Raw genomic sequence first — 26386 nt, 5'->3', positions numbered from 1 at the left:
CAACCCACCTGGCTTCACCCTTCAAATTCTTGATATCCTCCTTTCCCTCCCTCCACATTTTTACTATGGTGTCTTCCCTCTTCCTGCCCAGTCTTGAAGAAGGCCCTCAGCCAGAAACATTGACTGTATATTCCTTTCCGTAGAGGCTGCCTAACCTGCTGAATTCATCCAATGTTTTGTGTATGCTGCTTTGAAAATCCAGCATCTGCGAAATTCCTTGCGTTTATATATTGTGGAATTGGCAACTTTCAGTAGCTGAGAAAGTGAGTGAAGGTCTGCTGGGTTAGAGTTAATGGAGATCATAGGGGGAGAGAGATGTGACCTGTCCAACTTCTGTCCTGTATCATTCTATGAGAAATACTTAAGCGACTTACACAGACCATTTCTTGTCAAAATGGATTTAATATGTTTCAAGAACAGAGCCGACACAGATTTTATGACTGTAATAAAATGCATGTCACCAGGATGCATGAATGTGTCATTCCTATCAGCTGTTTCCCCCTAATATTGAACTGAAGTAAAGCGAAATCCCATCGTAGTTCTTGAAATTACACTGACCAATGGAATATATTTCAGAAAAAGTGAGTTTAAGCGTTGCCTGAAAAGATCTGACACAGTTTTCAAAGGAAACGAAGCCACGTATGACGAAGGGTCTCAGCCCGAAACGTCGACTGTACCTCTTCCTAGAGATGCTGCCTGGACTGCTGCGTTCACCAGCAACTTTGATGTGTGTTCCATGTATTGCATGCTGAGTTTGCATGAAAGGCCCCTTCTACATCATGTCAGCTTCCTGCTTTGCTCGTTTCTCAGAGGCAGCTTCTCCAAAACAGATTTGACTGAATTATCACCAAGGCAGATCCAGAATGATGTGCAAAGCTTGGAGTGGAGGTTCATAACTCTGTGAAGCTGGCAACATAGACAGACGCAATGTCGGTGGTAAAACAGGCTTCAGTCAGGACATTAACCAAAAGAGTTATGAATGCATGTAGCAGCTGTATAAAACTTTGCTTAAGCCACATTTTGAGTGTGTGTGTAGTTCTGGCTGCCGCATAACAGCAAGGATGTGGAGCCTTTAGAGTGGCTGCAGAAGAGGTTTACCTGCCTATTTTCTAGATTAGGGTATATAAGCTGTATGGAGTGGTTGTACAAACTAGGATTGTTTTCTGTGGAGACTGAGGAGACATCAGAGAGAAGTGTATGAAATTTTAAGCAGCTTTTAGGCAGAGTCAAAGTAATTTTCTCCAGGATCAAATATGAGAGGAGAGAGTGGTAAAACCTAAAGGAATTTTACACATAATTGTACATGCCTGGAATACACTGCTATGTTAGATAGGAGAAGATGTGATGATGACACTTAAGAAGCAATTACTCACACACATGAATATGCTGGGACGGAGTGATAAGGAACATATACGGGGAGATTTGATTAGCATATTTGGCGTCATAGTAAAGGCAGACTTTTCCTGTTTTTTTTACTGTTTCATGTTCTATTAACTAAACATAAGCATGATATAGATTTTGTTAACTTCTCCAACCAGTAGAAAATACAGGCGGGTGGCCAGCATTTATGACTTGTTCCTGCGTTCACACTCTGACCCCATGACTCTAGTTTGCAACAAGTGAAGAACATTACTGACATTCATAATATAAATTTTAGGTATCTGTGCAGAGGCAGAATTGACATTTACCTTGGGATCATCATGCAGACTCCTGATGATCGAAGGCCTCCCTGGTTTACATTGGAGAGTGCCTATCTCGGGAATCCATGACCACTACAAGGGTAGCGGGATGAACAGGAGATACCGACCACATGAGGGAGGTAAGTGGAGCTATTTGTTTGATTCGGTTAAGTTTGAATACAAGTTTAAATTGCTTTAAATGTGTACCTACTCTAATTCCTCTGAATTAAAATTTTTGACCAATTTATCATAATGAACAAGATTGTTCAACGTTACAGGCCGGTGACATTAAGAGATTTTACTCTGACTCTGTCAACGAGCTCTGGATCAACTGCTACACCTCTAGGTTTATTTAGTTCCCCTCTGCTGTCAAAACAGATGGGGGTGGTTGTTGATGGAGGGGACTATTCCATTCATATGCAAAATAACACTCAACATATATTCGACAGGAGGTGTTTAATAAAGTGGCCACTGGGTGGATGTCTATGGTTTTCTGCTCATCCGCTTCCAGGTTTGACGTGTTGTGCTTTCAAACATGATCTTCTGCACACCACTGTTGTAACATATGGTTATTTCAGTTACTGTCAAGTTGAACCAGTCTGACCATTCTCTACTAATCTCTCTCATTATCAAGGCATTTTCCCCCCCACAGAACCCGCCACTAACAAGATGTTTTTGTTTAATTGTTTGCACTGTTCTCAGAACTGTTTGGAACAGTTTTAAGTATGGTTTCAGAGGACCCTTTTGGAACTCTGAAATCGAATAGAACTTGGGGACTGTTTTTTGTGCCATTTGCGGTAGATCAGTAGTTTCTGAGAGACTCAGACGGACCAATCATTCCACAGCCAGAGTCACTTCAATTGTATTTCTTCCCCATTCTGAGGTTTGTTCTGAACAAGGGAACATATTGATAAACTCTTTCCTCTTCTTCTCATTATTTTCTCCTCCTCAGTTAACTTCTCACTGTGAAACTCAATGACTCATGATGGCTGACATTTTCACTCAAGCAAGAAAAACGTCTTCTGGAACAACTTAGGGAGTCAGAGAACATCTACAGATGCAGAGTGGTCAACATTTTCAGATAAAGCCCCTGCTTCACAACACCTCCAGCAATTTATTTTTACTCCAGATAACATCTACTGTTGCTGGTGTCCAACAATTCAACTTTTCTCATCATTTCTGTCAGTCATTGGGAACTGTTTTTTAAAAATGTAACTATGAACTTTTCATTTTGTCACATATCACACTTCAGTTGGTTAACTGCAGTTCAAAATCGGACTTCCTGCTCCCTTCTTCCTTATTTTGATTTGACAGCTACTTCCCCAATGTCCACTCTCCTACTTACACAGACTTTCCCCTCCACTCAGATTCTCTTCAGCGTCTCAAACCAAACCGCTGTCAATTCCCTTCCCCCTGACAGATGCCGAGTTCCTCCACGAGTTTTCTCTGAACTGCAGTTTCCAATATCTTCGAATGCCAAACCAAAACTGATGATGAAGATGTCCCATGCTGGTTGTCACTCACTGGGTAGGAAACTAAATTAGAAGAATTGAAATCCACATTGTTTTCTTTGCAGAGACCGGGCCAGCACTGGTCTGTTCACAGGGTTCTGAACGAGTTAGCAGAAGAGATTGTGGAGGATCTAGCAGTGATCTTTCAAGTAAGGCTTCAGAGGACTGGAAAATTACAAATGCCAATCAACACTTTAAGAAGGGGGGGAAAAAAAGCAGAAAATTATAGGCAAATTAGCCTGACTTCAGTGGTTGGTAAGATGTTAGAATCTATTATTAAGACCTGGATAGGTGTTCATAAATGATGAGTGTTGTTTTAGCTCCTTGTAAATGTGCTCAACATTAAGGTGGGGTTTATCTGTGATGAATTGGGCTGTATCCACCACCTTTTGTAGGTTTTTCTGTTCAAGGTCATTGGTGTTTTCATACCATGCCATGATGCAACCAGTAAGAATGCTCTCCACAGTGCATCTATAGAACTTTGTCAAAGGTTTAGATGACATTTTGATCTTCGCAAACTTCCAAGAAAATGGAGGCGGAAAATACACTCGGAAGCGGAGGTGGCGCTAAACGGCAACTCCTTTGCTTGCATTTTCGGAGATAGCTCTGTTTCAATCTTTAATATCTTTATATTTCCCTTTCAGGTTTCTTTTGAAGACCCTGACCTGGAATTTCACACTGACTTTGGTTCTTTGCAGAAATGGGACTCGTTCTCGGGGTTTCGGGACTGGCCGTTGGTCGGCACGCCAAAGGTTCGGCCTGATAGTCCAGCTCAGGTTTGGAAGCCTAAGATTTCGGGGCACTGGAGACGGGTGGATCAAGAGTCGGTGTCACGGCAGGAGATCTGTGTGTCATCTGGGGAGTCGGGATATCTGCTGTACGCCCAAAGACCAGGGATCTTTGAGATCTTTGGGAACAGAGCTCGGAAAAAGCGATGTAATGGACTTTTAACATTGTCAACCAGTGAGTTTTTGTTATGTCTCCCTGCTCGTTGGGAAAAAGGGAGACACCTCCTTCTCCCTTATAAGGGAGAGAGAGAAACTGTGGTATGTCGAATGCTGAGTGAAATGCGAAGTCTTTGGGGTAACTGCAAGTCTGTGGCTTTGCTATTGCTTTGCTCACGCTTGAGTGCTCGGTGGCAGTGCCTATGCTTGCTTTATTTTTGCCAGTGGGGAGAGGGAAGATTATTGCCCACTGCCACTTATGCACAGGAGGGGGACTTTGGGGTTCTTACATTTAACCGTTGTTCATTCTTTGGGGCACTTCTCTGTTTTCATGGATGTTTGCGAAGAAAAAGCATTTCAGAATGTATATTGTATACATATCTCTGACATTAAGTTGGACCTTTGAATCTTTGAAATAAGGCACTGCCATGCCTTCTTTGTAATGGCAGTTAAATGCTCGACCCAGGACAGATCCAAGGAATTTAATGTTATTGACTCTTTCCACCTCTGATCCCCTGATGGGGACTTCCTCATGGACCTCTGGATACCTTCTCCTGTTCTTAATAATCAGCTGTTTGGTTTTGCTGATGTTGAGTGGGAGATAGTTGTTCTGACACCCTTCATTGAACCCAGTTTCAGTTCTGGGACACCATTTCAGATCTGTATTAAAAGTGGAAGACTGTCAGTTTAGAAAGCAGATATGGTCAGAGGAATGATGTGTCAGATAATAGACGATACATTTTAGTCCCAGGTTATGAAAACCTGACTTATGGACACTTCTACATATGAACAAGCTCCTGTTATGTTACTTAATTCAAAATTTCAATGCATGTACACATGTTTACACATGATGTGAAGATCGTCAGTGTTGTGGATGGTACAGAAGGTTGTTGAACGTTACGACAGGATGTGGTGCTGGATGGAGAAGTGGTAGATGGAGTTTAACACAGAAAAATGTGATGTGATGCACTTTGGATGATCGAACTTGAAGGCAGATTACAAAGTTAATGGTAGGATTCTGACCAATGTGGAGGAACAGATGGCTATTGGTCTCCAAGTCCGTAACATTCTTCAAAGTTGCTGTGCAGGTTGAAAGTGTGGAAAAGAAGGTGTATGAGGTGTTGGAATTCACTGGTCAAGAGAATTCAATTCAAGAGCGGCAAGGTAATGTTATCGCTCTACAGAACTCCGGTTACATCACACTTGGAGTATTGTGTTCAGTTCTGATTGCCTCATTATAGGAAGGTTATGGAAGCTTTAGGGAAGGTGCAGAAGAGGTTTAACAAGATGCTGCTTGGGTCAGAGAACATGTCTTATGAGGAAAAGTAAAAGTTGAGTGAGTCAGTGATCTTCTCTTTGGAGCAAAGGAAGGTGAGAGATAACTTGGTAGAGAGGTGTAGAAGGAGTGTATACGGCATAGACTGAGTGGACAGACAGCTCCTCTTTCTCATGGTGACAATGACCAATACCAGAGAATGTCCATTAATGCTGAGTGGAGGGAAGATTAGGGGAGATGCAAGAGGTAGTGTTGCTTTTCATTGATTCTGTTGTATTTCTTTGTTCTACTTTGAATGCCTACAAGAAAATGAATCTCTGGGTAGCATATGGTGATGTAAATGTAATTTGATAATACATTTACCATGTACATTTTGAACTTTGATCAGGTGCATGATTACGGACCTTTCAAAATGCATTTTGAAGAAATGGAATGAGAAAGAGACACTAGCATGAACATTTCCAGTCACTGTACAAAGGTCCAAAAGGAGAATGAGCAATGGAAATTAAAGTTGGGTGCTGAATAAAATGAGTGAGGGGCAAATTATTGCAACTTGCATTGGTCGTCAGGGTATGTATCTGCAAATAGAAGGTGTAACTTTTCTCAGTACTGATCTGTGACCCATGAACGTACAACAAAGGGACTTGAAAATGAGAGAAGGTGAACTGCATTATTATCTTATAATCAGGGTAGTTTATGGTGACATCGTGCTGCACGTTGATAAATTTAATTTGAATTTTGAACTTTGAAATGGCCTACTCACCAGGAGGAATATCACAAAATATCTTTCACCTGCTATGTGAGGATGTGAAGCGGTAACACCAGATTCTGTTTGGAGCTCATGATCTCTTCAGCTCAGGGTTATCTGTTGGGTGTTGTTTAGCTGCAGATAACTCCAGAAGCAGTGGTCCCACTTGTGATTCTGGGCCTGTTAAACCTGAGCTTGTTAATGGTCTGAGGGAAGGAACTTGCTTTTGTTTCTTTATTCTGCTGCAAAACAAGAAATTTTGCATCAGATGGCAGTGTAAATAAATTCGATTCTGATTCTGAATCAGGACATCATAAAGCAATTCTCAAAGAATGTGGTTAGAACTTTTGTGCCCTTTTACTTGACTTATAAAACTGAACTTAGGGAAGTTCCAATGGATGCCTCATGAAAATAAATTGTTCCATCCTCTTCCTGGACTGCTCCATCACATAAGACCACAAGACCGGAAGACCATAATACAAAAAGCCATGGGAACAGAAGTAGGCCGTTCAGCCATTCCCTCTGTTCCACCATTCAATACTGACAGCTTTATTATTCCCTTCAACCACATTCGCATCGTAACCTTTGACAACCTTACCAATCAAAAACTACTTTAAGCTCTGTGTTAAACATACCCAATTACATGGCTTCCATAGCTGCCAGTGGCAGTGAATTCCACAGATTCATCACCACCTGGCTAAAAAATTCCTAAAGGGACATCCTTGTATTCTGAGGCTACACCCTCTGGTCTGAGACTCCCCCACTATTGGAAACATCCTCTCCACATACACTCCATTGGGGTTCTAAGCGCTTCACTATTCAAGAGGTTTCAGTGAAATTTCCCCATCATTCTGAACTCCAGCAAGTACAGGCCCAGAGCCATCAAACAATTTTTATATGTTAACCCTTTCATTCTTGGGATAATTCTCATGAACCTCCTCTGGCCCCTCTCCAATTATAGCATATCCTTCAATGGATAAAGGACCCAAGTTTGTTCACTATTTTCCCAGTGTCATCTGACTAATACCTTATGAAGCTTCAGTTCTTGGATAACTTCTCAACAACGAATGAAAAACTGTTGTACAATCCCACCATTATGTACATGAGTGGGATTAGGTTTAAACACAGTGGCTAAATGGCCTTTTCACTTTTCTTCACCAAATTATTATTGTTGTTCAGTGATCTAGTTGCTGAAACAAAAATGCTTCACTGAAGATGTTTTATATCTCTGCACTTGTTCACATCAGCATATTGAACCATACTACTACTACGTCAACCACTACGTAAGGAACCATAATTGTTGAGAAGTTTTCCAAGAAGTGACAGGACAATGCAGGAAGAGTCCAGAACATCTGTCAGTGTGTAGCATCCATTGGTACTTCTCATATTCTGTTTGTTAAGACAATTAAATAAAACAGAAGTTCTACCCACATCAATGCTTATTTTTTGCATTTTAAAGTATACAGTATATGTCTGACTGGGCAACAATAATTTCCTTTGGGATAAAAAAAGATTTATCTTCTCTTATCCTTTGCTGAGGGTGAACATTACACAAATGACAGCAGTGGCTGATACATAGAGTCATCACTCATACTACACAAGGTGCAGAATTTAAGCAGATGTACATTCACAGCTAATATATTGCACTGTTTCCCCCGAAAAAATATTTAACAAAAACCACTCTACATGTATACGGAATTATTTTATCATTTATCTATTTGCATACAATGTGGAGTTAAGTATTTATAAGCAATTGCAAAGTCAGCCAACAAAAATTCAGGAGAATATAAATCAGCCAGATTCTTGGATCACCTCAACCCTCGCACCACAATGAAATCAAAACCGACACACCCAAAATGGTGGAGGAACTCAGCAGACAGCATCTATAGATATAGAAACATAGAAAATAGGTGCAGGAGTAGGCCATTCGGCCCTTCGAGCCTGCACCGCCATTTATTATGATCATGGCTGATCATCCAACTCAGAACCCCGCCCCAGCCTTCCCTCCATACCCCCTGACCCCTGTAGCCACAAGGGCCATATCTAACTCCCTCTTAAACATAGCCAGTGAACTGGCCTCAACAGTTTGCTGTGGCAGAGAATTCCACAGATTCACCACTCTCTGTGTGAAGAAGTTTTTCCTAATCTCGGTCCTAAAAGGCTTCCCCTCTATCCTCAAACTGTGACCCCTCGTTCTGGACTTCCCCAACGTCAGGAACAATCTTCCTGCATCTAGCCTGTCCAATCCCTTTAGGATCTTATACGTTTCAATCAGATCCCCCCTCAATCTTCTAAATTCCAACGAGTACAAGCCCAGTTCATCCAGCCTTTCTTCATATGAAAGTCCTGCCATCCCAGGAATCAATCTGGTGAACCTTCTTTGTACTCCCTCTATGGCAAAGATGTCTTTCCTCAGATTAGGGGACCAAAACTGCACACAATACTCCAGGTGTGGTCTCACCAAGGCCTTGTACAACTGCAGTAGTACCTCCCTGCTCCTGTACTCGAATCCTCTCGCTATAAATGCCAGCATACCATTCGCCTTTTTCACCGCCTGCTGTACCTGCATGCCCACTTTCAATGACTGGTGTATAATGACACCCAGGTCTCGTTGCACCTCCCCTTTTCCTAATCGGCCACCATTCAGATAATAATCTGTTTTCCTATTTTTGCCACCAAAGTGGATAACTTCACATTTATCCACATTAAATTGCATCTGCCATGAATTTGCCCACTCACCCAACCTATCCAAGTCACCCTGCATCCTCTTAGCATCCTCCTCACTGCTAACACTGCCACCCAGCTTCGTGTCATCCGCAAACTTGGAGATGCTGCATTTAATTCCCTCGTCCAAGTCATTAATGTATATTGTAAACAACTGGGGTCCCAGCACTGAGCCTTGCGGTACCCCACTAGTCACTGCCTGCCATTCTGAAAAGGTCCCGTTTATTCCCACTCTTTGCTTCCTGTCTGCTAACCAATTCTCCACCCACACCAATACCTTACCCCCAATACCGTGTGCTTTAAGTTTGCACACTAATCTCCTGTGTGGGACCTTGTCAAAAGCCTTTTGAAAATCCAAATATACCACATCCACTGGTTCTCCCCTATCCACTCTACTAGTTACATCCTCAAAAAATTCTATGAGATTCATCAGACATGATTTTCCTTTCACAAATCCATGCTGACTTTGTCCGATCATTTCACCGCTTTCCAAATGTGCTGTTATCACATCCTTGATAACTGACTCCAGCAGTTTCCCCACCACCGACGTTAGGCTAACCGGTCTATAATTCCCCGGTTTCTCTCTCCCTCCTTTTTTAAAAAGTGGGGTTACATTAGCCACCCTCCAATCCTCAGGAACTAGTCCAGAATCTAACGAGTTTTGAAAAATTATCACTAATGCATCCACTATTTCTTGGGCTACTTCCTTAAGCACTCTAGGATGCAGACCATCTGGCCCTGGGGATTTATCTGCCTTCAATCCCTTCAATTTACCTAACACCACTTCCCTACTAACATGTATTTCACTCAGTTCCTCCATCTCACTGGACCCTCTGTTCCTTACTATTTCTGGAAGATTATTTATGTCCTCCTTAGTGAAGACAGAACCAAAGTAATTATTCAATTGGTCTGCCATGTCCTTGCTCCCCATAATCAATTCACCTGTTTCTGTCTGCAGGGGACCTACATTTGTCTTTACCAGTCTTTTCCTTTTTACATATCTATAAAAGCTTTTACAGTCCGTTTTTATGTTCTCTGCCAGTTTTCTCTCATAATCTTTTTTCCCCTTCCTAATTAAGCCCTTTGTCCTCCTCTGCTGAACTCTGAATTTCTCCCAGTCCTCAGGTGAGCCACTTTCTCTGGCTAATTTGTATGCTACTTCTTTGGAATTGATACTATCCCTAATTTCTCTTGTCAGCCACGGGTGCACTACCTTCCTTGATTTATTCTTTTGCCAAACTGGGATGAACAATTGTTGTAGTTCATCCATGCAACCTTTAAATGCTTGCCATTGCATATCCACCGTCAATCCTTTAAGTGTCATTTGCCAGTCTATCTTAGCTAATTCACGTCTCATACCTTCAAAGTTACCCCTCTTTAAGTTCAGAACCTTTGTTTCTGAATTAACTATGTCACTCTCCATATTAATGAAGAATTCCACCATATTATGGTCACTCTTACCCAAGGGGCCTCTCACGACAAGATCGCTAATTAACCTTTCCTCATTGCTCAAAACCCAGTCCAGAATAGCCTGCTCTCTAGTCGGTTCCTCGACATGTTGGTTCAAAAAATCATCCCGCATACATTCCAAGAAATCCTCTTCTTCAGCACCTTTACCAATTTGGTTCACCCAGTCTACATGTAGATTGAAGTCACCCATTATAACTGCTGTTCCTTTATTGCACACATTTCTAATTTCCTGTTTAATACCATCTCCGACCTCACTACTACTGTTAGGTGGCCTGTACACAACTCCCACCAGCGTCTTCTGCCCCTTAGTGTTACGCAGCTCTACCCATATCGATTCCACATCTTCCCGGCTTATGTCCTTCCTTTCTATTGCATTAATCTCTTCTTTAACCAGCAACGCCACCCCACCTCACCTTCCTTCATGTCTATCCCTCCTGAATATTGAATATCCCTGAACGTTGAGCTCCCATCCCTGGTCACCCTGGAGCCATGTCTCTGTGATCCCAACTATATCATAATCATTAATAACAATCTGCACTTTCAATTCATCCACCTTATTACGAATGCTCCAGTATGAATATATTGTCGAGGTATCAGGGCATGACCCTTATTTTACTTCTTCTCAACTGCCTGTTACTTCCCCTGGGTCCCCTCCTCCTTCCTTTTCTCCTGTGGTGCACTCTCCTCTCTTATCAGATTCCTTCTTCTCCACCCCTGGACCTTTCCCACCCACCTGGTTTCACCAGTCACCTTCCAGCTAGCCTTCTTCCCTTCCTCCCAGCTTTTTTTTCCAAAACATTCCTCCTTCCTTCTCAGCCCCGAAGAAGGGTCTTGGCCCGAAATGTCGACTTTCTGTCATTTCCATAGATGACGATTTTCTCCAGCATTTTCTGTGTGTTGACTTCCAGCGAATACAGATTTTATCATGTTTACAATGAAGTCAGGGTTGAACAATTACATTTTTAGTTAAAGTTCAAGATGGTGCCGATAAATGGCTACTCTGTGTACAGCTCCAATGGGAATAATCAAATATTCCCATTTAGGACTGCTGCAGCTAATTACACTTTAAATATATCCAATGACTTGGCCTCCACAGCTGTCTGTGGCAGTGAATTCCACAGATTTACCAGTCTATAACTCAAAAAATTCTTCCTCATCTCTATTCTAAAGGAACATCCTTGTACTCTCAAGGCTGTTCACTCGGGTCTTAGACTCCCCTACTATAGAAAACATTCTCTCCACATTCTCTTTATATAGGCCTTTCAATGAGATCATCTCTCATCCTTCTAATCTCCAGTGAGTACAGGCCATCAAACGATCCTCTGGGCGGGACTCGGGGTGACGTAACTTTACTCTCACACTCACAACACCCAAAATGGGCTCTTTCCCTTTCCACCATTAACTTTTCATCATGAATACTTTCCGCCATGACTCGCCTCTGCTAACATCTTAAATCAAGCAAAAAATAAAACTTCTAGAGGAACTTCGGGAGTCATGTGGGATCTACGGAGGCAGAGTGGTCAACATTTCAGAGAAACCCCCTGCTTCGCGACACCTCCAGCCGTTTATTTTTGCTTCAGATTAGAACATTTACTGTTGCTTCTGTCCAATATTTTAACACTTCTCACCATTTCATTTGGTCTTTGGGAATTGCCCAAATGTTTCTGTATTGCTAAGTACAACAAAAAGCTTTTCAGATTGTCATGTACCACACACTAGTCGGGTCACTGTGGTTTTTTGATCAAACTTCCTGCTGACTTCTTCCTCATTTTTATTTCAGAGTTTTTTCTCAGAAGGACAGACAGATCCAGGCCGGGTCTCTGTGAATAAAATGATGTGGACTTTGATTCTTCTGATTGGTTTTCTACCTGGTGAGTGACAACCAGCACTGGACATTCTTTAATCAATGTTTCCTTGGGGCTGTACATTGTTTCCAGAAGAGTACTTGAATATCTGTAGGCACTAAAGATGTCAGAAATCTGGAGTTCAGAGGAGCTGCTGGAGGAGCTCAGCAGCTCAAGCAGCATCTGTCAGGGGAGGGGAAAATGTCAACGGTTTGGTTCGAGACCCCTCATCAAGTGTGAGTGGAGAGGGAGATAGTGTATATAGGAGAGGGGGAGGTGTGAGACTGGGTCCACTCGGTTGTCGGGGACTGAGGAAGGGTGAAGCACGACAGACAAATGGAATGGGGAGGGAAAGGAGTGGAGTTTGCTGATGAGTGAGTGGGAAAGCAGGTAAGGAGAAAAGGGGAATCGCGTGGAGCCAGGTGGGGAGAGAATACGTCCAGGTGGAGAAATTTTCTGGGGGCTTTTAAGCGAGAACATCACGTCTACCATTGACGGAATCTGATCTCACTCTGCAGGGATCACTATGACAATCGATGTTACTACCTTTCAATCAATCTTTCCTGGGCCATTTCAGTGGAGCAATTAGTAATGAACATTACTAGATCTGGAGTCAAAGGTAAACCAAGGTGTGTAGGGATGAGAGATTTCTGCCTCTAAAGGCCTTTCTGATCCAGATGGGATTTTGACACTCTGGTAGCTGATGTTTATCATTACTGATGTGGTTTTTAATTCCAAAACAACTAACAAATTATCTTTAAACTTCCAATGTATCCTTTTAGAAATAGAAATCACACTTGGATTTCTAGACACGGAAGTGGTAACGACCACTGTTGCACACCTTCTAACTGCACATAGAAACACTTGACAAACACAAAAGATAAAATTTCCATCAGAACCAGAAGACACAGTTTCAGACATCATGATGGGTTTCTTTCTGAAGTTTATAAACGTGTCTGTTAGTGGAGGATGTCAGGACATGGAGAGAATTGAAACATGATCTCAAATGGTCCTACCAATCCCCATTCCAACTTCTGAGTTCCCTGCATTCCGAGACGCACACTCAGGAGCATCCCAAATGAGTTCTCTGGGAACTTAGTGTACTTTGAAAGGGTGACATGGTCTGAGGTAATTGATAGACTACATTGTGGCTCTCCTTCAATACTGCACTAGAAATTCAGCCCTGGGTTTCTGTTCAGGATTCTACAGTGGGAATTTAATGTGCTGACACAGTAAAAGCACTGACTGCACTTCAAACCAAAGTCACTGGCTGTGCTGTCATGGACCACAGGCCGGATATGACCTGGACCTGCTTTACCATCATGTTCAAAGTTATTTGTTTGCATTAAGTTGTTCCTTTCCCCTCAAATCTGAAAATGCCTCTCTCAGTTTCAGGTGCATTGTGGGCAGAGAAATATGTAAGAGGAGTTGTGGGAAGAGCGATTACAATCCATTGTCACTATGAAGCAAAGTACCACTCACGCACAAAGTATTGGTGTCATGGATGGACTCATCAATGTTCAGTTTTAATGGAAACAAATGGGCAACACAGACGGAGTGGACGAGCATCAATCACAGATAACCCAGAATGGGAAATATTTACTGTTACTGTGGAGGATCTTCACTCTGGAGATACAGGATGGTACAGCTGTGGGATTTCAACACCAGGTCATGATCCGATATTTAATGTACATTTACAAGTATCTGATGGTAGGTTTCTCAGTGATTGACTTTGTGCCTTCAGTAAAATAAATGTCTTATCCATGTTTCCCCTGGGAAGGGTCAGTGTATTAGATGTCCTGGGGAGTGACGATGTGCTGATCCCAGGGTTAAGCTTGTACAGTGGAGAAATGCCCATCTTGTGGATGTGTTTGAAGAACAGCAATCTCCTCCTCCTCCTGCTCAGCCTCTGCACAGATTACAGGACCTTTGTCCTGACTCTGTCCATCTCTCACTATTTCTGCATTAATATCAGTGCCACATGTTTCCCTCTCTATGGCAGGTCACTGAACCCAGTCGCAATTTCATTTCCGCCTGAAAGCCACTAAACATGTGATGGGTATCTCACAAGTTGCTGCCTTTAAACACTCAGTGGGCACCTCATTTGGTAACTCTTATACCAAATAAAGTGGCCACTGAGCGTCTGTTCATGGTCTTCTGCTGCTGTGATTCATTCACTTCAAGCTTTGATGTCTTGTGTGTTCAGATGCTCTTCTGCACACCACTGTCATAAAATGAGGTTATTTGAATTTCTGTCATCTTTCTGTCAGCATGAACCAGTCTGGCCATTCTCCTCTGACCTCTCTCATTATCAAGGCATTATTGTTCACGGAATTGCTGCTCACTAGATATTTCTTGTTTTTCACACCATTCTGAAGACTGTTAAACATGCAAGTCCCAGGACATCAACAGGTTCTGAGGTATTCAAACCGCCCCGACTGACTCCAACTATCATTGCATGGTCAAAGTCACTAAAATCTCATTTCCTCCCCATCTGATATTTGTCCTGAACAACAACTGAATCTCTTGACCATAGGCACTGTATCTGATGGTAGGTTTCTCAGTGAGTAACTTTGTGCCTTCAATGAAATAAATCCATGTTTCCTCTGGGAAAGGTCAGAACATGAAAACTCTTGGAGAGCAATGATGTGCTAATCCCAGGGTGAAGCCTGTTGAATGGAGAAATGTCCAACTCCTGACATGTCTGAAGAACAACAATCTCCTTCTCCTTCTCCTCCCACTCTGCCTCAGCACAGTTTAAAAGATCTTTGTCCAGACACTGTCCATTCCTCACTATCTCTGTATTAATATCATTGTCAAATACCATCTATAATTTTGCTGATGATACAGCCATTGTTGGTAGAATCTCAGATGGAGATGAGAAGGCATATGGGAGTGAGATTTGCCAACGAGTGGAGTGGTTTCGCACCAACGAACTTGCATATGACGTCAGTAAGACGAAAGAGCTGATTGCGGAATTCAGGAAGGGATTGTGGACTTCAAGAACACATACCAATCCTCAAAGAGGGATCAGAAGTGGAGAGAGTGAGCAATTTCAGGATCCTGGGTGTGAAGATCTCAGATACCTAACCTGGTCCCAACATATTGATGCAATTATAAAGAAGGCAAGACAGCGACTATACTTCATTAGGAGTTTGAAGAGATTTGGTACGTCAACATATACACTCAAAAACTTCTATAGATGTACAGTGGAGAGCATTCTGACAGGTTGCATCACTGTCTGGTATCGGGGGGGCGGGGGGCGGGCTATGGCACAGGACCGAAAGAAACTGCAGAGGGCTGTAAATTTAGTTGTCTCCATCTTGGATACTAGCTTACAAATACCCAGGACATCTTCAAGCAGTGGTGTCTCAGAAAGGCAGCATCCAATATTAAGGACCTCCAGCATCCAGGGCATGCCCTTTTCTCACTGTTACCATCAGGTAGGAAGTACAGAAGCCTGAAGGCACACATCAGCGATTCAGGTACAGCTTCTTCCCCTCTGCCACCTGATTCCTAAATAGACATGGAACCCATAAACACTACAACACTTTTTTAATATATATTATTTCTGTTTGATGCACAATTTTTAACCTATTCAATATGTGTACTGTAATTGATTTACTTACTTATTATTATTTTATTATTTTTTTCCTTCTTCTTCTATATTATGTATTGCATCTAGATGCTTCTGCTAAGTTAACAAATTTCACAACACATGCCAGTGATAATAAACCTGATTCTGATTCTGAAATGTTTCCCTTTATACAGCGGGTAGTTTTTTCCTGATAGCCATCAAACATGTGACAGATATCTCACAAGCTGCTGTCTTTAAATACTCAGTGGCCACTTTATTAGGTACCTCCTATAACTAATAAATTGGCCAAGGAATATGTTCATGGTCTTCTGCTGCTGTGGCCCATTACCTTTAAGCTTAACTGTGGGTTGTGTGCCCAGATGCTCCTCTGCATAACTGTCATAGCACATGTTTATTTGAATTTCTGTCATCTTTCTGTCAGCCTGAAACTACCTGGCCATTCTCCTCTGACCTCTCCCATTGACCAGTCATTTTTGCTCACAGAATTGCTGCTCACTGGATACTTTTTGCTTTTTGCACCATTCTCTGTAAAGTCTGCAGACTATGTATGAATATTCCTGGAATTCAACAGTTCCTGAGATACTCAAACCTCCCTGTCTGGCACCAGCTATCATTCTATGGTCAAAGTCACTAAGATCACATTTCTTCCCCATTCTGATGTTTGGTCTAAACAACAGCTGAATCTTTTGAGTATGTCTACATGTTTTTATGTACTGTGTTGCTGCCAGATGATAGACTAATTAGATATTTGCATTAACAAGCAGGTGAACAGGTGTACCTAATACAGTGGCAGAAGAGAGTTTGATTTTCAGATGTTCATTCAGTGTCTGATTGTTCAATTCCTTCCCACAGAAACTGTGTCTGTCCCTGTGCTTCGAAATCTGTCACCAGCAAATGTCTCCCATCTCGGTGGCTCCGTGTTAGTGTCCTGTGAATCTCTCCAGGGATCCCTTCCCATTCAGTACTCATGGTATGAACAAACCTCATCTGGGGATCAAATGATCTCAGACACCAATGAACTGGTTCTACCTTGTCAATCCTTAGACCTCCAAGCCCATCAATATTACTGCAAAGCCTCAAATAGGCTTGGAATAAAATCCAGCGGAATGCTAAATGTGACAATCTTCAACAGCAGAGAGATCTGCGGATATGTGACAAGAATTAATGGCACCAGTAAGTTCTCCTTTCAAGGAAGGATACATTTAAAGATTTCTTTTTGTTACTCTGTTACTGCTGTTCTTATACTTCTACTGAGGGTAAGGAAATTCTTTGCATTCGTAGAAGCTACACATTGCAGCCTCCATGGGGTAGATCAAAGTGTAGTCAACAGTTAAGTCTGTGACTTCTCCTGGAAAATGTGGAACATCTTAAACATAGCTGGACTTGCAGCTCCAGACAAATTGGTGGCATTCCATTCATACTTCTGGTTTTTGCACTGAAGATACTAGAATGAGTGTTGAATCATGAGACAGTGGCACTGTCATAAAAGGAAAAGGAAGGACATATAATATAGCAAGAATTTGTGGGAAGTTAGAGAATTGGGGAACTTTAAAAAACCAACATAGTCATAGTCATACTTTATTGATCCCGGGGGAAATTGGTTTTCATTACAGTTGCACCATAAATAATAAATAGTAATAAAACCATGAATAGTTAAATAGTAATATGTAAATTATGCCAGTAAATTATGAAATAAGTCCAGAACCAGCCTATTGGCTCGGGGTGTCTGACCCTCCAAGGGAGGAGTTGTAAAGTTTGATGGCCACAGGCAGGAATGACTTCCTATGATGCTCTGTGTTGCATCTCGGTGGAATGAGTCTCTGGCTGAATGTACTCCTGTGCCCACCCAGTACATTATGTAGTGGATGGGAGACATTGTCCAAGATGGCATGCAACTTAGACAGCATCCTCTTTTCAGACACCACCGTCAGAGAGTCCAGTTCCATCCCCACAACATCACTGGCCTTACGAGTGAGTTTGTTGAAGAATGTAACAAGAAAAGCCAAAAGGAGAGAAAAGATTAAATATAAAGGGAAAATAGCCAATAATATAAAAGAGGAGACTAGAAGATTTTCAGATATATAAAGTGTAAGAGAGAAGCAAGAGTGGATATTAGATCACTGGATAATGAAGCTGGAGACATAGAAATGAGGTACAAAGAAATGGAGGAATCACTTAATAAGCATTTTATATTATTGGTCACTGAGGAAGACACAAGCAGTATGACAGAAATTCAGCAATGTCAAGGGGCAATGTCAAGGAGTGAGTGTAGTTGCTCTTGCTAAGGAGAAGGTGCTTGGGAAGCTGAGAGGAGTGGAGGTAGGTATATAAATCACCTGACTCAGATGGTCTACACCCCAGGGTTCTTAAAGAGGAAGCTGAAGAAATTGTGGAGGCATTAGTAGTGATCTGATTCTGGGTTGGTTCTGTGGGACTGGAATATTGGAAATGTTACTCCACTCTTTCAGAAGAGAGGGAGGCAAATGAGAGGGAATTGACGTCAGTTAGCCTGATGTCAGTGGTTGGGAAGGTGCTGGAGTTCATTATGAAGGATAGGATTTCAGGGTACTTGAAGGTGCATGATGACATTTGGTTTCATTATGGGGAAATCTTGCCTGAAAAATCTGTGGGAATTCTTTGAGGAAATAATAGGCAAGACAGATAAAAGAGAGTGGATATTGTTGACTTGGATTTTCAGAAAGCCTTTGACTAGGTGCCACATATGAGCCTGCTAAACAAGATAAGAAGCCAGGTATTACTAGAAAGATTCTAGCATGGATAAAAGATTGGGTGACTGGCAGGAGGCAAAGAATGTGAACAAAATGGTGCCTTTTTGTTTGCCTGTCAGTGACTTGTAGAGTTCCGCAGGGGCTGGTGTTAGGACTGCTACTTTTTATGGTGTATGTTAATCACTTGGATGGCAGGTTTGGGGATAACAAGGTCAAAGTCAAAGTTTGCACCGTTTGTTGTCCATTGATTCTGGTTACAGTTACTGTACTGTAAATTTGCTAGGTATGCCCGCAGCAAAAGAATCTCAGGGTTGTGTGTGGTGAGATGTACGCACTCTGATAATAAATCTCTACTTTGACTTTGACTTTGAGGGGAATCTCATTGAATCCAATCGAATATTGAAAGGCCTAATTAGAGTGGATTTAGAGAGAACGTTTCCTTTAGTGGGGCAGAGATATGAGAAGGGAGCCCACACCTTCTATTTGAGTCTATGCACTGAAATGATCAAGGCTGCTGCATTTCGTGATTGAGAATAGAATAATAAACCTTCAAAATCCATGGGAAACACTATAGGGATGCCTGTTGTAGGCAAGGAATGGGCCGGTGTTCAGCTTGCTGCTCCACAGGGTTTACTCGTCTCTGTGCTGAACTAAGGCTGCAGCTTGCAATTAACGGGCTCCTGAATCGGCTGCAGTGATGACTGGCTTTGTGTCTGTGACCCATTTTTGCGAATTTCAGTTCCGAACGTAATTTGCTTACTTTTATGGTTCGCATGATTTTTATTTCTGCATATTGGATGTTTGACAGTGTTTTTTTAATGGGTTCTATTTGGTTTCTTTGTTTTGTGGGTTCCTGTAAGGAGACAATCTCAATGTTGTATATAGTATACATACTTCGATAATAACAACGCCGTCTCCGCTGGCTGGGCCACGTACACCGCATGTCAGACAAGAGGATCCCGAAAGACCTGCTGTGCGGGGAACTGGCCTCCAGCAATAGAGGACAAGGGCGGCCCCATCTTCGTTTCAAAGACGTTTGCTAGAGAGACATGAAGTCACTAAAAATGAACGTCAAGAGGTGGGAGGACATCGCAAGCGATCGCTCTCACTGGAGGCTGGAACTATGCAGTGGTCTAAAAAGAGGAGAAGAGAAGCTGAGGCTTGCTGCTGAGAAAAGCGCACTTGTTGGAGAAACAGCACCAAGACAACACTGGAGGACAGCGCCTTCAAGTGCAGTCGCTGCAGCGGAGACTGTCACTCCCATGTGGGCCTCTATAGCCACAACAGATGCTGCTCTAACACAGACTGAAGCTAGACTTTCCAGGCGCAGATCCATGGTCTTGCGAGACTAACGGATGCCACCACTTTGATAATAAATGTACTTTGAACTTCAAACATTTCAGTTGAAGTGTAAGCTGATTGGCTGTGATTCCAAAAGCTATCACACCTGTGCAGTGAAATAGAATTCTGAATTTAACCTTTCAAAAGTGTGGTCTAGTTCAGAGAAGATGCAGCAAAGTCATATAGAGTTACAGGTTTTGGAAACAGGAGCTTCAGCCCAAGTCCATAGTCTCTTCCTGAGCTTCTCCCTGTATTTCCCTGTATTTGGTCGGTATGCTTCTCAAGCTTTCCTGTCCATGAACTTTTCCAATTGTATTTTAAATTTGTACCCACCTCTAGCACTTCCCCTGACAGCCTTTTCCATGTGCACACTGCTCTGTGTGGAAAACACTGCCCCTCCAGGCCCTCTGACCTTCAGTCTAGACTCTCTAGTTTTCGACTCTCTTACCCTAGGATAAGGAATGCTACCATACTTTTGCCCCTCTTAATTTGTGAACCTCTATAAGGTCACCCCTCAGCTGCCCTCACTTCAGGGAAATCAGTCCCAGCCTATCCATAACCCAAACCCTCCAGTCCCAGCAGCATCTTTGTGAATGTTTTCTGTCACCCTCTTGAATTTAATCACACTCTTCCTCTGGAACTGCACAGAGTAGTCAAGATGAGATCTTATCAATGTCCTTTATGGCTGTAACATGCCATCCCAGCTGTACTTAATGCCCCATCCAATGAAGGCAAGCAGATCGTATGACTTGTTCACCACTTAGTCCACCTGTGTTGCCACTTTCAGGGACCACTGTCATTGCACACCTCGTTCCCTACAGTGTAAGTTGTGCCCTTGTTTAATTTCCCAAAGTGCATCACTCCACACTGCCTGAGTTCAATTCCATCAGCCATTTCATTGGCCACTTTCCTAGTTCAAAGTTCAAAGTAAATTTATTGTCAAAGTACCTATATCACAAACAACTGAGAGATTCATTTTCTTGCAGATACACACAAAACAAATTAACACAGTAGAATTCATGACAAGACACACAGAGCAAAGACTGACAGACAAACAAAAGATGATGAGTCGCGCAAATCATAACAATATGTAAACAAATAATACATGGAACATGAGAGGCAGAGTCTCTGAAAGTGAGTCCACAGCTGTGGAGTCAGTTCAGTGCTGCGGCGAGTGAAGCCAATCCTGGAGCACGGTGGCTTAAGGGCAACAATTGCTGGCAAACCCAGCGGTGTGGGACCCAAGACTCCTGCACCTTCCACCTGATTGTAGAAATGAGAAGAGAGGGAGACAGGTCAAATGCAGGCAGACGGGACGGGCTCAGGTGGGGGAGTCATGCTAGTGCAGAGTAATGGGGCTGAACCCTGGTTCATTTTCCAGGTCCCATTGTAAGCTTAGATCTTTCCATTGTCCACCGCACTACTCTGTCATTGGCAACTTATTAATCACGTCACCTACATTTTCATTCCAAATTATTAATGCAGATGACAAAAAACTTTAGTTGGCAAACGACAGCACTGATCTTGATGGCACCCCACTGGTGATAAAGTCAGATGTTGTCAGTAGACCAACAACCACAAAGTGATTATTTTCACCAAGCCTCTTCAGTATCCATCCAACTAGCTTACCATGTGATCTCACATTACACATCAGTCTACTATGCAGGGTCTTGTCATAAGCCTTGCTAAACTCATGTGCTAAACTCTATTGCCCTGTTCTCAACAGTTCCTTTGATCATCTCTTCACAAAAAAGTCAAGACAATTTTTTTTTGAGAGATTATTTCCCACACACAAAATCAGGTTGACCATCCAAAATCAGAGCTTCCCTTTGCAAGTTCAGGTGGTCTATTGTTACACAATTTACCCACCACTGACCTCAGGCTCACCTGCCTGGAATGGGACTGGATCAGTTATCTATTGACTCAGAAATGTGGAAACAGACTGAGACATTAGTGGGCAGTGATAATGATGACTCCAATCAAATAAAAATCATGAGTTGTGAAGAGCTGTGAGCTCGTGTTGAGGGACGATGCTGTTGTCTTCCCAAACTGCATGCAGTCTGTGTAAATTTAATTTTACCTGTCCATTTTCTGAAGAACTTCTCCCTCAGTTTCAGGTGCTTTATGGGCAGAAGATAAAGTAAGAGGAGTTGTGGGAAGAACGGTCACAATTGATTGTCACTATGCACCAATGTACCGTTCACACACAAAGTATTGGTGCCGCATGTGGGATCACCAATGCACATCGTTAGTGGATACAAATGGGACAAATGAGCAGTATGGAAAAATGGCAATCAGAGATAACACAACCCAGGGAATATTTACTGTTACTATGGAGAATCTCGTCTCTCAAGATACAGGACTTTACAGATGTGGAATTACAACATCTGGCAATCATCCAGTGTTTGATGTGCATCTACACGTGTCTGATGGTAGGTTTCTCATTGATTGACATTATATCTCCATTGAAATGTCTGATCCATATTTTCCATGGGAAGACCCAGGGCAGCACCAATATTCTGAGGCTCCGTTAGGCTGAGGCTCAACAGACTCCGCTCAGTCCCCCTGGAGCAGGGCAACCCAATCCCCATCTCACCTCAGGGATCAGTCACACCCTCTCCAGCCCCACTGCCCCTATCTCTCTCTTTCTCTCTCCCTCCATACCAGTCAAGGAGCTCCAAGTCCCCACCTGTAGTACCTGCTGACCTGCCTGACCATTCCCATGTGGAAAATGCAGAAATGGAACTACAGAAGAAGATTGAACATGGAACAGCCAGCACAGAAGTGATGATACTGAGGATGCCTTTGGCCATCATGTGCTCCACTGACCATGTTCCCTGGAATGAAAGGGTTAACATATGGATGGCACTGAGGCTTTACGCACTAGAATTTAGAAGAATGAGATGGGATCTCATTGAACCTATAGTATATTGACTGGTTAGATAGAGTAGATGTGAGAAGCATGTTTCCAGCAGTGGAGAAGTCGAGACTAGGGGAAAGCCAACAGAAGGACATTCCTTTTGGATGAATTTCTTTTGCCAGAGGATGGTGAATCTGTGGAATTTATTGACACAGAAGGCTGTGGAAGACAAGTTATTGGGTATCCTCAAAGTGGCAGTTAATAGGTTCTTGATCAGTAAGTGTGTCAAAGATTTCAGGGAGAAGGCAGCAGAGTGGGGGTGAGAGGGAAAATATATCAACATTATTGAATGGTGGTGCAAACTCAATAGGCCAAATAGCCTAATTCTACTCCTATGTCTTATAGTTCTATGATTTTATGATGTCAGTCTAAGCTAATTCCATCTGCCTGCAAATGTCCATAATTACACCTGTGCCAAACTTTTTGTGGGTTAGTCTAAATGCATTCTAAATATTGTTGTTATACCTGTTCCGCCTTCTTGCCTGACAGAACAGTCACCACGCTCATTGTAGCTAAAGAACTTGTCTCACAAATCTCCTTTAAATTGCCCACCTCTCACCTTAAAACAATATTTGCATTGATTTTTTTAAAAACTCCACTGGAGACTGTCTCCTTGTTGCTGAGAGAGATTGCACCCTGATTTTCACACTGACACATCACATTCTCAGTATCATCACTGCTGTCCTGATCCAGAGTCTTGCTGTGTTTTGGGATAATGGCAGATGTGGCAGTTCAGGCATCTGGGAGGATGCAGACACACAGGTGGATTTAGAGGTGAGACACCCACCTGCTGGCCCTGGCTGAGATGCAGAGCTGCTGAAATCTTTATTGATTTTCTGATGTTCACTGATTCTTTCCCACAGAACCGGTGTCTGTTCCTGTGCTTCAATTTCTGTCTCCTGCAAATGTCTCGTGTGTTGAGGGCTCCGTGTCAGTGTCCTGTGAGTCTGTCCAGGGATCCCTTCCCATTCAATACACATGGTATGAAAACACATCATCTGTGATCTCTGTCACCAGTAAACTGGATCTACATTGTCAATCCTTCAACTACCAACACCATCAATATTACTGCACAGCCTCGAATACTTGTGGAGCAAAGTCTAGTGAAATAGTGAACGTGTCCATCTACAACAGGGAAGGCAATTGCAGTTTTGTGATTCAAATCACTGGCACTGGTAAGTGGTGGAGGGTGCGAATCATCAGGATGATTGATTGAGTATCATGTACCGTTTTCAAGATTCAAGATTGCTTAAAGTCATTTCTAGTACACAAGTGTAAGGGTCCAATACAGCACAAAAAAACAATATGATATAGAACACAACAATAAATAAACAAAATAATTATAAATACATAAGATTGTTTGTATGTAGTGACTGTGTATGTCCATAAAGTGACACTAGGCATAATAATGTTTGTACCTAAGGTGGGTGACATGAAATGATAATGTAGTGGTGGTGCGTGTTGTGGAGGGGTGGGTTAGTGGGTTGAAGTGTTAATCTGTTATGTTCTTTAGGCTGCATTCAGGCATTTCTGGACTATTCTGTCTCCGCTGTGACAATTCTTGCAGAGAATCGAATGCCATATTCAATAGCTGAGAACTGAGTCTTTCACCAGAGTACTTCCTGTCTGCAGCCAGTTCTTGCTGACGATGGTGGCTTTGTGTCTAAGCAGCTGATGTTTCTGGTTGATGACTGAGATTGTTCCATCCTTGAAAAAGAGCAAATACTCAAACTCGCTCCTTCTGGATCTATAAATAGTTGCCAGTGGTTTGTTTCGTGGAAAATAGAGAGAATTGTAGAGACTAAAGAAACAGTGGAAACCACCTGCAGTTAGTGCAAGAACTCAGGAAGGATGGCCGCAGCAGGCTGTTTAGTCTCTGAAGTCTACTCCATTATTCAATATAATCCTGGCTGACCTATACCTGGCCGTCCCTGCTCCTCTATGCCCTTTCCCACTTCTCCATTTGCTGAACTATATCAAAAATATCTACTTTCTGTTTAAATATCTCTACCACTCCACTTTCACAACCTTCCAGGTGGAGAATTCCAAGGACTGTGAAGAAGTTCCTATGCACCTAATTTTAAATTACCCAATCCTAATCTTGCTACTATGCCTCTTCATTTGAGACACTCTGACAATTGAAACTGGTTTGCCCACAGAGGTCAGAGGGTGCTGGTAGATAATGTATTCTGCCAGGAGATGGTGACCAGTGGTATTACACAGTTATCTCGTGACTCTTGATCTCAATTCTCTGATTAATGGAGGCTTGTTCTGTTCAGGAACCTCTGTCCTTTGTGATTTTTATAAGGGACTTGACTGAAGAAGTGGAAGCGTTGTTCAGCATGTTTGCATTTATACATTAAATCCACTGTGATTCAATATTGTAAAACAATAAAACCTTGAACTTCCAAGGGGGTTGAATACTTTTTATAGGCATTGTAAAAGTAAGGATGTAATGCTAAGGCTGTGTAAGGCAGTGTTGAGGCCTCACTGGGACTATGGTGAGCATTTCTAGGCCAATTATCTAAAATGTGTTGACTTTGGAGAGGGTTCAAATGAAGTTCACAAGAATGTTTCTGAGAATGAAAGGGTTATCATATGAGCAGCAACTGAAAGCTCTGGGCCTCTACTCACTGGAATTTAGAAGAATAAGGGGGCATCTTATTGAAACCGATCAAATGTTCAAAGGCCTAGATAGAGTGGATGGGAAGAGCATGTTCCTTTGGTGAGGGAGTCGAGGACCAGAGGGCACATCCTCAAAAGAGAAGAATGTCCATTTAGAACAGAGATAAAGAGGAATTTCTTTAGCCGGAGGGCAGTGAGACTGGAATTCTTTGCCATGGGCGGCTGTGGAGGTCAGGTCACTGGGTGCATTTAAGGCAGTGGTTCATAGGTTCTTTGTCATGTGCCTTGTAGCTTTCCATAGAGCGCTGACCTTCTGGGGTGTTTAAGCAGCTGTATTTGCTAATCAGTGCCTTAACTAGAGTTGATAAGCCCTAAACAACAGGAATTCTACAGATGCTGGAAATTCAAGCAACACACATCAAAGTTGCTGGTGAACGCAGCAGGCCAAGCAGCATCTCTAGGAAGAGGTGCAGTCGACATTTCAGGCCGACACCCTTCATCAGGGTCTTGATAAGCCCTTGTGTTTTCGGTTTGACTTGTCAGGTTAATTGTGGCTGGCTTATGTTTTCCTCAGTCTATGATTATTTAGGGAGGAATCTCAGTTGCTGCCTCAGGGGTGGTCATTATGTCAGAGAGGATGAATTACCTCATGGTGTTACTCATCGCTTTTCTGAGGCTTTGATTCCCTTGTCTTACCTTGCATCTCATCCTGGGGATCCTGCTGTTTCTCTACACCTGGATCCAGCCCTCAGGGTGTGCACCATGACAGAATGACTCCCATTGTATGGACCCAATGGAGGTTCTGAGCTTCTCCGGTCTGTGTTCAAGATTTTTTCCACAGCTATCTGGGTCAACAAGTTTCATAAGGTCTCCCATCTTAGGCTTTTTTCCTGAGTTAAACGCTGTGTTTCCAAGTCACATGCTGTGCATCCAAGTCAAGTGCTATGGTTCCAAGTCAAATGCTATGCCTTGAGCTC

At 42.6% G+C, this 26386-nt stretch overlaps 2 protein-coding genes across 4 annotated transcripts in view; one reads left to right on the top strand and one right to left on the bottom strand.

Annotated features, from left to right (window-relative positions):
- LOC134355857 (uncharacterized) overlaps nucleotides 1-26386 on the bottom strand; it is a 545005-nt gene that overhangs the window by 229308 nt on the left and 289311 nt on the right. The window lies entirely within an intron of this gene.
- The window catches only part of LOC134355432 (Fc receptor-like protein 5), a 31953-nt gene continuing 11423 nt past the window's right edge, over nucleotides 5857-26386 (top strand). For 2 of the 3 annotated variants that reach the window (XM_063065298.1, XM_063065297.1), the window contains exons 1-6: nucleotides 5857-5980; nucleotides 12133-12223; nucleotides 13586-13906; nucleotides 16647-16967; nucleotides 21976-22296; nucleotides 23648-23959. In XM_063065298.1, the coding sequence (XP_062921368.1) occupies nucleotides 12184-12223; nucleotides 13586-13906; nucleotides 16647-16967; nucleotides 21976-22296; nucleotides 23648-23959 (1315 nt within the window). In that variant the 5' untranslated portion in view covers nucleotides 5857-5980; nucleotides 12133-12183. The remainder of the gene's footprint in view (nucleotides 5981-12132; nucleotides 12224-13585; nucleotides 13907-16646; nucleotides 16968-21975; nucleotides 22297-23647; nucleotides 23960-26386) is intronic. The other variant, XM_063065299.1, reaches the window with a different exon arrangement.

The sequence above is a fragment of the Mobula hypostoma genome, chromosome 13 (genome assembly GCF_963921235.1).
Source record: "Mobula hypostoma chromosome 13, sMobHyp1.1, whole genome shotgun sequence".
Taxonomy (NCBI): Eukaryota; Metazoa; Chordata; class Chondrichthyes; order Myliobatiformes; family Myliobatidae; genus Mobula; species Mobula hypostoma.
Note: the sequence above shows the minus strand (reverse complement) of the source record. Positions and strands in the feature narration are given on the sequence as shown.